The sequence below is a fragment of the Vipera ursinii genome, assembly GCF_947247035.1.
Source record: "Vipera ursinii genome assembly, chromosome: 9".
Taxonomy (NCBI): Eukaryota; Metazoa; Chordata; class Lepidosauria; order Squamata; family Viperidae; genus Vipera; species Vipera ursinii.
Window position 1 is genome coordinate 1,136,924 of NC_139523.1, and position 14,718 is coordinate 1,151,641.

Here is a 14,718-nt window from a genome sequence, read left to right on the forward strand (position 1 = left end):
CCACTGTGGCCTTAGACTTAGGACTGGGAGCCTGCTTGATTGCTTTGAGCTTGGAATCTGCCGAATGAATGCCTGTGGCATCTCTGTGGAAACCAAGGAATTCGGCTGAATCCACCCCAATCTTGCACTTTTCTCTTTTTAGCTTCAGCCCTGCTCCACAGAAACGCTGAAGGATGGCTTTGAGCCGTTCAGCCAAAATCTCCACCGACTCCCCAGCTATGAAGACATCATCAAAGTAGGCACACACACCTGGAATGTTGAGTGTGCACTCCATCACTCCCTGGAAAAGCCCTGGGGCTACATTGACCCCAAATTGTGGGCGCCTAACCCTGAAAGCTCCCCTGTGGGTGACAATGTTCTGAGCTTCTGCCATGGCGTCATCCATGGGCAGTTGCTGGTAGGTTTGTGCCAAATCTAATTTGGTGAATATGTTACCTCCCTGTAGTGACACCAAAATGTGACTGACTATAGGCACCGGATAAGCATGTTGTTGAAGTGCTCTGTTAATAGTGCATTTATAATCTGCACATATGCGCACCTCACGATTGGCCTTAAGTGGTGTGACTATGGGGTTTTCCCACACCCCACTATCTACTGGCTGCAACACCCCTTGTTGCACCAGCTTGTCCAGCTCTGGATTGATTTTGGGTTTGAGGGCGAAAAGCACTCTACGAGGCTTGATCCGTATTGGGGTTACGGTAGGATCAAGGTGGAGGACAATTGGAGGTCCCTTGTACTTTCCTAAGTTCGAGCTGAACACATCAGCAAATTCCTGGCAAACTGCTGACAGGTCTGCTGCTTGCATTCTGTGAATGCCAGTCACTTGGATGCCCAAGGCATCAAACCAGTCAAGTCCAATGAGGCTTGTGCGGTGGCCCGTGACAACCATGACATCCAATGGACCCTGAAACCCCCACTGAGCGTAGCTTTCCCTTTAACTGCTACGTGGGAGTTTTGGAAGTCTGTCAGCAACAGGTTAGACGGCCTGAGTTTAACTCGTTTGCTGCTGTGACTACAGATGTGATTAAACGTTCCTTGGGAAACTATAGATAAGGCTGACCCTGTGTCCAGTTCCATGTTGCATGGAACTCCCTGAAGCTTGACCTTTAGCCTAAGCTTCTCTTTAAGGGGGCGATGGGACACCAGTTCTGAACACACTCCTTCGGCTGGAGCACAGGTCTGCAACCCGCGGCCCCGGAGGCGCATGCAGCTCTTTCAGCCATCTCCTGCAGCTCCCAGTCCTCTGCCATGTGCAGTCCAAAACTAAAAAAGTTCAACCAATTAATTCAAATATGCAGGGTAGGTGCATATCTCGCCTTGGCTCCACTCTTCAGTCAAATCCTGTTCTGCCTATGTACGCGCATGTACACACATTTTTTGCGGCTCCCAGTTTTTCCTTTTGTGAGGGAACCGGTTCCGAGTGGCTCTTTCACTGTTTCAGGTTGCTGACCCCTGGGCTGGAGCAATAGCCGACTCTGGTACCTTTCCTGAATACTTCTTCTTGCGGTATGTCCCACTGGCTACCTCTGCAGATGGCGGCAATGTGGCCTTGCATGCCACATGCCCGGCACAATGCTGTGTGGAACCTGCACTCTGAGCGTCTATGTCGGCCTCCATAGCCCGCACATCGAGTGAAGGGAACTGCCTTCTCAAATGGCCGCTGGTTCCTCTCTGGTTGCTTCTGAAGCCGATCAATCTCAAGGTCCGTGTTGGAGTCTTCTGTTCTTTCGGCGTCCTCGTGGTGGACAGTTTCTGAGCTGGGAGTGTTCTTGGAGGGCCGTAAGGCCTTGACAGCTCCTTAGGAAGCTTCGGCGGCCATCACCTCCTTCAGGGTGTCTTGGAACATGAGAGTCTCTTTTGCAAATAACTTTTGCTGGAGATCTCGGTTCCTCAAACCAATCGGTCTCTCAGTCTTTCTTTGAGATCTGCAAAGTTGCAAAGCCAGGACGCCTGTCATAGAGCGGCTATGAACCCAGCAGCAGACTCCTGGTTGCTGCTCCTGCTGCTTGAACGCATGCCTCCATGCAATGATGGAGAGTTTCAGCTCAAAATGGTCCTTGAGCTTCTTCTTAATATCTGCGTAGGTGACCAACTCAAGTGTAGCTGGAGTGACTAGGTTTTCGGCTATATCGAATGTTGCCTGGCCACACATGCACAGGAGCATTGCGGCCTTCAAGCGTCTTCGCTAACTTGGTTAGCTCGCAGATAGTTCTCGATGTGGGAGATGTAAGAACTCCACCTCTCGGGATGTGCCACGTTGAATTCTGCCAATTTGCCGACCTTGGCCATGGTGAGTTTTCTTTGTCCTCGCAATTCCTTGTGCTGCTATACTTCTGTGCTGGCTCAGGGAACATAGAATAGAGCTGGAAGGGACCTTGGTGGTCTTTTAGTCCAGCCCCCCGCTCAAGCAGGAGAACCTATGCCATCTCAGACAAGTGTCTGTCCAGCCTCTTTTTAAAATCTCCATTGATGGAGCACCCACAATTTCTGGTGGCAAGCTGTTCCACTGATTAATTGTCCTCACTGTTAGGAAGTTTCACAAAGCTCCACAGTTGGTTCTTCTGGAGCAGAGGAATTAAGGGGTAAAAACTGCCAGAACCCTCAGCAGTTAGGACATGCAACGGTGGTGCCATTCTTGGATCAATGCCACCTTCCTGCACTGGTTGGAAGGGGCTAAAGACCTTTGAAAAGGGATTGAAGGAGTGAGCCAAGAATGTTTAGGCCAAGACCCTCTTCTCTCTCTCTGCTTTATGAGAGCAACTTTAAAGTATCTGAAACAATTTTTCAGAGAAAGCAAAATATGGTTCTTTGTATTGGAAATGGGAATGGCGAAGGGATTACATTAGAAAAGGGCAAATTTTGGCTGAATGTTGTAGAAAAAGGAACCAGGAGGTATTTCAGCCAAGACCTTATATCCCACTACCTGAAGCTGGGCAAATACTGATTCTGCTTATTTATTTTAATTTCCTATTCTGAATTTATTTCTATCTTCTTCAAATATTTTCTTTCTATGAATACTGTATTTCCATGCAAATTGCTTTGGAGGTTGGAGTGATATTCCTAGAATCCTTTCACTTGTCAAGCTACGTAGCCCAAGGAAAGGTCTCTGGTTTTCCTAGAGTGGAATGTAAGGTCTTAGCTAAAATGTTTCCTTGCTCTCCTTTTGGCCTGGAGCTCCGTTCCTCAGCCTTACAAGGAGCAAAGGCTGGTGGCAACATGACCTAAAAATTGGTCCTAACTGGGGCAAGGCCTGGTATACACAGTGCTTTTTTGTAAAAGAAAAAGGTGCCGGAACTCACACATGTCATACAACCCGGTGCTGGAACTCCGTTCTGAGCGTTCTATGACAAAAAAAGCCCTGAGCTTAACAGTGGAGGCCATATTTGGGGCAACAAACTCAACCAGTATTGACAAGCACAGCCATCCTGGATTAAAGCAAAGCAGAAAATCATGCTGATCTCTCATACATTAACTTTTCTTGCTTTATTTTGACACAAAAATGTACAAAATAATAGGTGTGCAGTTAATATGCAGTTGTTCATATTAAAAATCTAAAAGGTGTGACTGAGCCACTAAGAATGGAATCAGAATTGAAGCCTTAATGATGGTGCTTGTGCCCATACATTCAATCAAGCTTTTCCAGATGCGTTATTTACATCTTGGGTAAGAGAGTATCACTTTCCTGGCATCCAGGCTTGTTTGTAGATCCATCTTAAAGGCTTGGAAGAAACCCTTTTCCATGCTCCACAAGTATGGTATGCAGGAGACCTGATCACTCCAGCATGGATGGGACTGGATTCAGCACAGCAAGAGACTTGAGGCAAGAGACTGGGCCTTGCGCTTTGGCCAGCATTGAACAGGGGTCATCTTGGCGTTGGAATTGGAACATCTATTGTAGTTCTGTCTCTATATATGTGTGTATGTATATATTTAGATATTTATTTTATATATATATTGACAATCTCACCTGCACTTCTTCAACTTTTCTTTTCTTTTTTTACAAAATGAGGGATATGATGACCAATGGTTATTTATAGCAACATGCTAACATTAAAATTTTTTCCGAAGGTGCCGTGAAGAATTTCTTGGGTGTGTCTCTGGTAAATGGCTGTTCCAGGAAGCTTCATTGCAGCAAAGCCCGGATCTGCTTAGAAGTGGTGTCGTCATTGAGGTGCCGGGTGGTGTACCTAGGAGGAACAAGGCAATGGGAGGACAAGCATAGCCATCCTTGTGGAGGTGGGAAAGAGGGAGAGACATGTATGAAGCTCCAAAGCCTCTTGGCCCCCACTGGGCGAAGGGTGGATAGATGGCCCATGAACAGGAAAGCCCTGGAAGAAAGTAATCAGGGAATAAGCTAGCAGAGAGAAGTGTGTGTGTGTGTGTGTGTGTGTGTGTGAGAGAGAGAGAGAGAGAGAGAGAGAGAGAGAGAGAGAGAGAGAGAGAGAGAGAGAGAGAGAGAGAGAGAGAGAGAGAGAGAGAGAGAGAGAGAGAGAGATGTCGAGAGACAACTGGGAAATAAAGGTGAGCTACAGAACAGGACCGGGGTGGAAGAGTGTGTCCCTTAAGGCCACGTTCCCTGAGTATAACACTGGAGAGGCAGTGGCTGTGTGTGATGAATGCAGAAAATCCCTGTGTGTCCACCTCCTGGTCACTAAACCCTGACTTCTTCCTGGTAAAATCCAACACAAAGACACATAACAGCATTTCCACCCACTTGTCCTTCCTGTCTTAGCGATACCCACCACTACCCTCTCATCTTGCAGGCAGACCCACAACATGGGCTGCATTCACCCTATGCTGGCCTCTTTAGTTTGCTTCTGGTTCAGGGCATTGTGCAAAGTGAGAAAAAGAAGTATTTCGGTCACCCAATTAAGGGTGGTGTGTGAACCTAAATTTTCTGATGCACTGATGCTTACAACAGTTCATTTAGTGACCATTCAAAGTTATAACAACACTGAAAAAAGTGACATGACCATTTTTCACACTTACAACCTTTTTACCGTGTTTTCCCGAAAATAAGCCGTAGCTTGATTTTTGGGGGTGGGCCTAATGTAAGCCTTACCCCCAAAATAAGTCCTAGTTTGGGGGTGAGGCGCATGCCTAAAAATCAAGCTAAGGTAGGGGTGGGAGGGTGGAGCTACCCCACATGCCCCACATTCATTTGCCGTTGCCCCCAGGCCTCACATGCCCCGACACCTGCCTCGCCAGCCCACTTCTTCAATGGCCACTTGCCGCCACTCGCGTGCGCCGTCCCCGACCTCCATTTTGCCATCAGAGGCCTTCAGGAAAGGCCTCTGAGAACTGAGTTCTGGATTGACACGCACGGTGCCCCCCGGCCTCTGTTTCACCATCAGAGGCCTTCAGGAAAAGGTCTTTCCTGTGATAGAAGTGAGGAGAAACAAATGGCCATAAACCGCTAACAGGTTCCTGTTGAACTGTAAATCATTTGTGGTACCAAAGCATCCACTGGATGGAGTGGGGAGAACCCAGGACCCAGACCAACTCTTACCCTAAGAAAGCTTCATTTCCTGGGAAATGAGAATATTTGTTCATATTTGGGCAAAACAAGAATAGTTTTCTACTTAATGGATAGATGGATAGTACTTCTACACAGTTAATCTCTCCCAGTCAGCTGTCTCTGTTCTGTATCTTCTTCCCAATTTCATCCCATGAAAGTTCTCCCCTGCTATTCTCATGAAGCTTCCCAGAAGGGCAACGGCTGACCACCTGCAGTTCCAGCACCCAAAGTGCCTGGTCAAGAGCCACACTGGACCTTCGGTGGGCACGGGAGCACCTTTGGAGCTGCCATACCTCAGAGCATTGAGAAGGCCTTCTGTACTGTTGGAGGGCTGCTCTTTCAAAACCTTGATGCATCCTTTCATCTAGAGGGAAAGAGGAAGGAAAAGCTTTCATTTGCAGAGAGGAGAAAGGGCTGGAAAAGCGCAACGAGGCCTGCTGAACTTTCACCAGAGACCAAAAGAGGCTCCTTCTATCTCTAAGGGGTCTTTTTAGACATATGACTGTGAGTAAAGGGCATGCACAAAATGGGTAACAGCAAGTTTAAGCTGTAATGCAAATCCTTTCCTTGCCAGGGAGACTTCTCCAAAACTTTGTTTCCTTTGAAACCTTCCTGAGAACAGCCTCCCTTCTTTGCCCCTCACCTCCAAAGAGAGAGCAGCCCTCCTCTTGGGAGGACAAAGTGGCTTTGCGAGGTCACATGCACGTCCTTCTGCACGGGGTGTTTAAAGTGCTCCACTCTTTTGAATTTACGCCTCTTTGAAAGATCTGCAATCTATTCCTATTTGGAAGTCATCATCCACCTCTTGGCTGCCTCTCTGATTTCAGTCTCAGCAGCTACGCTGCTCCTATTCCTTCTTCCCATTTTTTTAAAAACCTCCAATGCCGCCAGCAGCACCACATGATTGGTTGCCTTTCTTAATGGATATTCTCTGGTAGGAAAAATGATGCCGGAAGTGGTAAGAAAGCCAAGGTGAGTCTCCCACTGAAAATTCATCGTGCAAGTAAGGCGGGGGAGCTCACAGAACCTGAGCTTTACCCGAGGGCTACACTGAGCCGTGTGGGTCTAAAATGTTACTCACATCTATTTTGGAGGTCTTAGCGAATGCCCCCACTGGGTGGACGTGATCATAGAGAATGATGACCCCCACCATCACCCGCATGCAGAAGAGGAGGGTCTCAGTGTTAGTGAACCTGCTGCGGTATTCCCTGTGGGAAAGCAGAAAAGAGACTTGGAAAGAACTGGCCTCAGGTTCAGTTTTCCTTCCTGGAAAAATGCCAAATGCCATCAATTCTGGTCTGTGTCCACACCGCTTCAAAGAATCCTGTTTGCCAGGGACACTGCAGCCTTTTCCTGATGCATTCACCCTGGTCCTTCTGCACTTAACCATAAGCAGAACCACCAACCATCTTGGCCACTGGTCTGCTGCCCTCCTTCCTGCCAGCTTTACTGGGGCCTTAGTGGCAAGTGCCTGTGGTGTAAGCAGCCCAGCGGCCTCCGCAGTGCAAGCCTGTGTCCGTGGAGGAGCAGGCCAAAACTCACGGAGTTTCCAGCATCACTCGGCAGACACAGGCCATGGTGCTCAGGCAGTCAGTCGTGTCCTCTATTGGGAGAGTTTTGTTCTGAAAGAAAGAGAGCAAGTCTTTGTGGGTGGGGGGATCACTTCCTCTTCATCCTGGGGAAGCGCGTTCAGGGCGAAGGAGGGCCTCAGACCCTGAGCAGACCCTCCCTCCCCAGAGCTTCTGCAGCCCTGGTGCATTTCACTTGTCCTCAGCCTCAATCTCTTCCTCTTGGGACTTGCAAAAATATCCCAGGAGGTCTCATGGCTCACCTCTGAAACAAACTTGGTTGTGGCACTGCTCAGAGTTTTCAGCATCGGGGTGGCCTCGGCGTAGAAGAGAGACATCCTGTTGGCCATCTCATTGTTGACCTCGCTCTCTGCATCCAGCTGCATGCGGGGGCACAGAGCAAGGCAAGGCGAGTGACCTACAGGACAACTGCAGGACCACAGTGGGGGTGGAATTTCTCTGGGGAAGAGTTAGCTCTGCTTGCTCTCATTCCCCCATCAGAGATGAGAAAACTCAACCCTTCAAGGAGAAAACCAAAATAGGATCTGCTTTCCCCACTTTCAAAAGCCCACCTGGCTGAGAGGAGACAGTGGTCCTCCCGATTGGTTCCTTGGCGTTTTTCACAATTGAGTAAAGGGTTAGGATTAGGGTTAGGGTAAAATTGATCATTATCTCATAAGGAAATAATAGATTTTAATTAATCATCACATTGCTCTTCATCGATCTTTTTCTTTTTTCCACTTAATTCATACCAGAGTTTTATCTGTCTAAAACTTAGTAAAACAGAAAGCATTTCCTTACTTGCAAATTGTTGATTCGATTTCGGCTGATGGTTCTTCTGTAGTAGCTAAAATCATTCTGAATGGCAGGATTGGTCATCTGAGGGAGATAAGGGAACACCTGGAAAGTTCTTCCTCCTGGCCCCACCTTAGCTTCACTGGAAGCCCCAACATTCCTTGGGGATGAGGCCCCAGGCTTAGAGTTTATTCACAAACTGGTAAAACCATTATCCCCAACACACTTGGGACCCCTAGCAGACACTGTCGGGGTAGGACAGGGTAGAGAGAAATCCACATTTAGCTGCTTCCTGCAGCAATTATGAGATGCTTTCTGACTACCCTGAAATGTGGGTTGGAAGAGGAGGGGGGGAGTTAGTGTTGACAGTACATAGGGCAAATGAATTTAGTAATCTTTCAGAATAAAATATCTGAGATTAGGAAGGGTGGTTGCAAGGTGTCCCTTTATGTTACAACCCCTTGCTTTTTAAATGATTTGTGGGAATTTTTTAAACACATGTTTAGTGCTTTTCTGAAGGAGTGCTAATCCCTTGTTTTAAAGTAGCCTGAAAAAACTCCTCACAGGCCCTCTGGGCAGGCCATGGGGTGGCGGACAATGGCTGAGGGTGGGAGCTTCTTGCTCTCCATCAAGGCTCTGATCCTTCCGACAAGTGGGGACCTTCAGCTCCTGCCCTCTTGCCAAGCTGCCTAGACAGGAAAGCCTTGGGGTCAGCTGCCAGTGTGGGAAGAATTGGCAAGGAGAAGAGGAGGAGGGAAGGGTTATTCCCTGCTCTCTGATCCTGTGAAGTGAAACAGCTCTATAGAAGTGGGGAGCTGGTGGGGAAAGGGTCAGCTCCCCACCCTCGACACCCCTCGGAGTCTGGGGACCTGCCTCCAGGTCTTTCAAGGTAGCAGACATGGGAAGGGATGCCTCTCTGACATTGGGGTGGGGGAGCCCACATTGAAGGAACTGGATTCTCCTGAAAAGCCTGCAACAACCTGAAATGGCCAGTGGGAGCTGGGTGGATCCCAGCCTCAGCCACCACCAGGAGACATCGCAGCTAATTCAAGATTGTGGAGGAGGAGGAGGAGGAAAAACAGCCCTTCCACCTAAAGAGAGATGGGAGCTGCCTGGATGGCGGGCTGGGTGAGACCCAAGTCTTGTCCTTTAGAAAGAGCAAGCAGTTGCAATTACATCAAGGAAACAGCAGAGAGACTGTTTATAAATCCCATATTTTATAGGGAACTATGTATTTTTCCGCACTGACTATTACTAGATATACTGCAATTTTATTATGGGATCTTACAGGATATGTTTACTCAGTATGTCATTTATTTATTTTTAATTTTTTTTTAATTCCATTTATATCCTGCCCTTCTCCGAAGAATCAGGGTGGCTTACAAGCTTAGCAGTAGCCTTCATTCTATGTATATGCCTGCTTATTAGGGCTTTTCACACACACCCCAAGCGGCATTATTACAAAGTCAGCTTATTGCCCCCAACAATCTGGGTCCTCATTTTACCTACCTGGGAAGGATGGAAGGCTGAGTCAACCTTGAGCCTGGTGGGATGCGAACCTGCACTGATTGCAGGCAGCTGGTGTTACTTAAGGAGGCATTAGCCCACTGCTCCACCAAGGCTCTTACTCAGAGAAGATAATGGGCAGATTAAATATAAAAATGAATGGGGCAGAGGAGAGAGATTCAGCTGACAGAGCCCACCGGACAGAGGCAGATAAAGGCTTAGAGATCCAGGTTCCCTCGGGGTCTGGGCAGGTTTGGTGCATTTTGATTGCCCAAAGAAAAAGTTTCAACAGAGTCATGCTTAAAAGTTCTTGGGACCAGTTGTGAGCCTGAAGCTGCACCACCCCTGGAACCCCTTTACTTCATTTTCCTGTCCTCCATTCCCCCCCCACACACACAAAAGGTACCTTGAGCTCATCAAAGCTGAGGGTGAAGTGCAGGATTTCTGCAAACTGCTTGGCTAAGGCCTGCTCTCTCTCCAGGTGCTGGGTGGGGGCATAGGGGGGGCTGGTCAGGGCCTCCAGCAAGCTCCGCAAGGCGTTCTCTGGGGGGGGGGAACAAAGGGCAGATCAGTCCCTGTGTGCGACTTGGGGGCCTGGCCCAATGCTACAAGGGGATGAAGGCACTCCTTTTTCCACACAGCCAGGCCAGGCTCTTGTGCAGGAGAAGAACCAGTTGCTAAGAGGAAAAAGGCTCAGGAAAGTGGAGGAAGGGAGGCTCTTGCCCTCCCCCACAAAGGAACAAGAGAGAAAAACATCTTCAAAAGGGAAAACTAGAACCCAGGGACCACCGTGCCCAGAAAAGCCCCTCCCCAAACTGATCCTTCATCCCTTTGGCACAGGATAAAGACACTCGGGCACCCCAGGAGCTGCTCCCATACTGCCTTCCTTTTCTTAGGTTACCAGGGCCCCAGTATAATATAATATAGGAGCAGTGTAATAAGAATGTAAGTATAATCAATAAACCAAGAAAGAGATGATGGTCTCTGCCTACGAAGATGCAGTCTGAAAGACAGGCTGCAAAAGGTAAAAGTGTGTGTGTGTGTGTGTGTGTGTGTGTGTGTGTGTGTGTGTGTGTGTGTGTATGTTGGAACTGCCCTCATCATCCCTCCCTTCACACACCAAGCAGACATACATTTACCAAGCCTAAGAGAAAACTCATAAAACCGTTTCAGCTTCGCCACAAGAGGACACACAGCACGCCAGGCCTTTTCTTGAAGCTGCTGGTCACTGGGGTTCTGGATCGCCTGAAGAAGGAAACTGTCATGCTGGACATGCTGATCCTAAAACCCTCCATTGCTCTGGTTTTATTTTCCCAGAGAAGCAGCCTACAACCCCAACCAGGCCTGTTCCCTGACGGATCAACTGTGGGCCTGACTCCCGGGAGCTGGGATAACTGGGGAGCTACTCTGAGGCTAGAGAAAGCCTCTTGGCAGCTGAAGCCCACCCTCAATCCCCAAGACTTGGGAACAATCTATCTGGAGGTGGAGCTCTGACTAACCAAGGCTAGCAAGACAAAAATGTTGAGCGACCAAAGCCAGGGCAACAAAAATCCCAGTGCAGAATCTCATGGTTGTGAGAACAGAGCCTCCCATCTTAGCCACACTTGTGGCGTAGCCTGGACTGGCTGCAAGCTCAGCTTTGCTCATACCTCTCGGATCTCTTGGCCAGCACCAGTGTAGGACTGCAGTTCTGCCAGGATGGTCTGGGCCTCCTCCAGGACAGCGTTCACCTGGTTCCAGACAGCAGTCTCGGCTTCCGTGGGCTGAGCATCTGCAGCACACCCCGCCCAGAAAGGAAGGGAGGCAGAGTTCAGAAGCTGGGTGGCAAAGGGGTGGCCATAGAGGGGAGCATATGGAAGGGAGGAGGATGGTTGGCTGGCCAGTAATGGGAAGGAGCTAGGACACTTCTGAGGACACTCTTGTAAGTCCATAAAGCACTTCCCCAAGCTAGTGCTTGGGATTGACTAATCCAAACTGGTGCCTGGAGAAGCAGGATCTTTAAGGGATCCGTAAGCTTCTGTCTCCAGATCCTTTGCCCCATCACCAAGAATGGGAGACCCCCTAGGAGGGAGGGGAAATATCCTGGGGCTTCACCGGAAAGCCATGACTCATGAGTTGCTTTGCTCTGATAAGCCAAGGTCTTTGGCCCTGAGCAGAGCAGGAGAAATTGTAGAAAATAAGTATGTAGAAAAACATACAGAAGAACCAAACAGAATAGAAAGCATGAAACAGAGCTTTACACCTGTGGCAACCTAAGTCAGGGCTACCTGGCTGCTACTAAGCAGGGGTCCCTCTCACCCTCAGGGTCGGTCTGATGGGCCAGCATCCCCCTTTCTTCATTCCTTTCTCCCCCAATGTGGGTTCCTTCTTCAGCAGCCTTCCCCAGCCAGGATGTCCTCCCAAAGAATGGACTCCCAGAACGCCCCAACCAGGAATTCTGGGAGATGAAGTCCACTATCAGGCAAAGGGCCCAGGTTGCTCTCTAAAGAAGTCCATATCCTTAAGGAGCAGAAATAGGGGAGGGGTCACTGATAACAGTTGTGTGGCACCCTAGATTGGTCTGTGGGGGCCCCTGCAAGCGATGTTGCTAATGAAGTCTAGAGGTCTTTATGCTGTTCGGGAGATGGAGCTCCTGATCCCGCTTTTCTCTTGGAAGTCCTGCCCTTCCTGACTCCCTCAACATCTTCAATGGGCCTGCCCCCCCTTCCTCTGCAACTGCCATCTATCTGCCTGTAGAGTAGAGTAGAGTAGAGTAGGGTAGAGTAGAATAGAACAGAATCTAGAAGGGACCTTGGAGGTCTTCTAGTCCAGCCCCCTGCTCAAGCAGAGGAACCTATACCATCTCAGACAAGTGACTGTCCAGTCTCTCTCTTGCCTTCCTCGTTCCCCAGCTCCACCAGCCTGCTTAACCCAGCAAAATAACACCAAATGAAAGTAAATTAACATGAATAAAGCATAAATTAATGAAAGAACTTGTGAAATTAAAATAAAGACAAACATAATTTTAAAAACCCTTCTCACGTTCAAAGTCAAGGAAAAAATTAGGGCCTTGGTCATGCTCATTATAAGTCAACACTTTAAGAAGATTCCCAATGTGACACACCTGCAAGAAAAGAGACAAGAGGGAGAAAAGCATGATGGGTCATGGGGGGGGCACAGTGGGGTTGGGAATGGCTCCCCATCTGGGACAGGAAGTCTCCAGCAGGTCAGACAAATTCAACACAAAGTCAAAGGCAGGAAAATCCAGGCATGCAATGGGGGTGTCCAAGCTGAACTAGGACTGGTCTGGCCTGCTTCTTCCTGCCCTGAATGGAGGTGAGCATCGGCTGATGGCGAGGAAGACCAATGATAAGGAAGAGGAGAGCCACTGTTCTCTGACATGGGGGGAGAGGGGCACCCCTGTGGCAGGCAGGCCTGAGGTGGCCCATCGTGGCTGAAGCACAGCAGCTCTGTGTCCCTGTTGCAATATTGAAAACCTTCTCCCTGCCTGAAGGAAGCGTTCCCAGGAAGATTCTGAATAGAAGTGAAATGCAAAACACCTGAAATGGATCTAAGCCTTTGTATGGCACTTCCAAGACCCCAAGGCTTCTCTCAGTAATCGCCGGAATGCATTTTCAAAGACCATCAGCACCACTGCTCCCATTTTGCAGGTGGAAGAACTGAGGACAAGAGACACTGACTAGAGCAACAAGCATGTGTTGCACCCATGGCAAGAGGGGTGCAAAATGAGACACATACACCAATAAAAAGGTGCAGGGATTTAATGATCCCCAATTTGCTGGATGGGAAGGTCTGGACCTGAAATCTGAGGACGTCTAGGCGTCAGTTCTAAAACTGTGGGCACCCCTCCCTAACAGAAGCTGCAGCTTTTTTGTAGTGTAAACTGAGATAGATGCAGAGGCTGGCTCCCTGCATGAGACCAAAGGAATCCATGGCCCAAACTAGTGGAGAACAGTGACTCTCCCATCGGGATTTATGGCCCCCCCCAGCCCCCTTTGTTTTGTGCCTGGGACTTACTTTCAAAATCCAGGAAGAAATGAGGACAGTTTTCTAAATCTTTGCCCAGCACTTTGATCAGGTTGCCCATGGCGGCAGACCTAAAGCAGGAGAAAGGGAAGAGGGTGGGAAAGTGGAGGCCCAGCCAGGACAAGGGCCAGCCTCAACCCCTTCCCCATCAGGAGCCCACAACAGGGCTCCTACATCCGCCCCCCAAAAGAGCAGCTTGCAAATCCTGCTGCTGCTGCTCAGCCCTGCCGGCAGATGCCTGGGGATCAAGCTCCTGACACAGAGATGCCTCCCAACTCCCATGGGTGCTTGAGGGCACCAAGAGCTGACCCTTTGCAGGCACTCAGTCAGCTGGGGGGGGGAAGTCAGCAGCACTTCCACTTTGGGCTGTGGGGCAGGAACTGAGGGCTGTGGAGCTGGACCTCAAGCTCCCTGTGAAGCCAGCCTGGTTGCAGTCCCTTCACAATTGGCCCCACTTCTGCTGTGCTCCAGCTTGAGGGTCCTCTGAGCTTCAGGCCCTCAAGCCTGTGCATAGCTCTGGCCCTCTGGCGCCCCCTGCAGTTGGGTTCGTCTTTCCATCTGGCTAGGCATTTCAAAAAAGCGGCTTTTTGTTTTTTCCTTAGGTTTTTTGAGCTTTTATATTTATGATTTTCAGCCTCAGACCATTTTTTTCTTTTATCAGACACTTTCACCATATTTATATTGCAAAATTACATTTAGCCCTTGAGCCATGCTGGCTCACAGAGTGCGCCACTACTGTCTTTTGCTTTTTCTGCTTTTCCGAAATCTTTTCAGTTTTGGCCCCCATAGGCTCCCCCTGAGGCCTACTCACCTGGGCCTAGGGCCTGCCCTAGGCAGCAGACCGCAGGCGGGGCCCCTCTTGGCTTTCATGCTCCTTTGCTGGATAAGCATCCCTCAAGGCGCCCTTTTTCCTTCTTACAAGCAGCCACAATCTGAAGAGTAGGGACGTCCTCCTTTGCAACCCCTCCCCAAGTCTGGCTCTGCCTCCCCCAGACTCTCCTCCTGGCTCGGGAAGCAGAAAGGCCAGAGCTTGGTGGGGTGAAGAGGGTCCAGGGTGGCTCGTGCAGTGCAGGGGGGGCCCTTTTACCTCTGTTTATGGTGCCTGGGTAATGTCTACAGCAAGGAGTCCTGGAATCCTGTGTGGATCATGAGACACTTCATCAGCTGTGAGGATCCTGCAGCGAGGAAGGGGGAGAGAAACGCATGGGATGGGGGTGTGAGGATTCCAGATCCTCCTGGCCAAGTCAGCAGTTCCCTTTAGATGGCCTGTCTCAGGTGTCTGACCAGGAGAGCAATGTCCTTGGT

At 49.4% G+C, this 14,718-nt stretch overlaps 1 protein-coding gene across 1 annotated transcript; it reads right to left on the minus strand.

Annotated features, from left to right (window-relative positions):
- Nucleotides 1–3,483: 3,483 nt before the first annotated feature.
- On the minus strand, nucleotides 3,484–14,492 carry LOC310644306 (CYFIP-related Rac1 interactor A-like). The gene is made up of 11 exons (XM_083369159.1): nucleotides 14,225–14,492; nucleotides 13,405–13,484; nucleotides 11,037–11,158; nucleotides 10,527–10,632; nucleotides 9,794–9,930; nucleotides 7,888–7,965; nucleotides 7,350–7,466; nucleotides 7,061–7,140; nucleotides 6,600–6,726; nucleotides 5,812–5,882; nucleotides 3,484–4,187 (listed from the first exon to the last, which is right to left on the minus strand). Exons 1-11 carry the CDS (start codon nucleotides 14,302–14,304, stop codon nucleotides 4,124–4,126), a joined length of 1,062 nt encoding a protein of 353 aa, XP_083225285.1. The 5' UTR covers nucleotides 14,305–14,492; the 3' UTR covers nucleotides 3,484–4,123.
- Nucleotides 14,493–14,718: the final 226 nt, after the last annotated feature.

Bases quoted from the DNA above. Each gene is read 5' to 3' on its own strand.
- LOC310644306 (XM_083369159.1), bottom strand. From the start codon at position 14,304: ATGCTTATCCAGCAAAGGAGCATGAAAGCCAAGAGGGGCCCCGCCTGC. The intron at 13,485-14,224 runs GTGAGTAGGCCT...CTCCTGCTTTAG, and splicing joins AGGGCAGGCCCTAGGCCCAG to GTCTGCCGCCATGGGCAACC. The intron at 7,141-7,349 runs GTGAGCCATGAG...TCTTTCTTTCAG, and splicing joins CAACCAAGTTTGTTTCAGAG to AACAAAACTCTCCCAATAGA.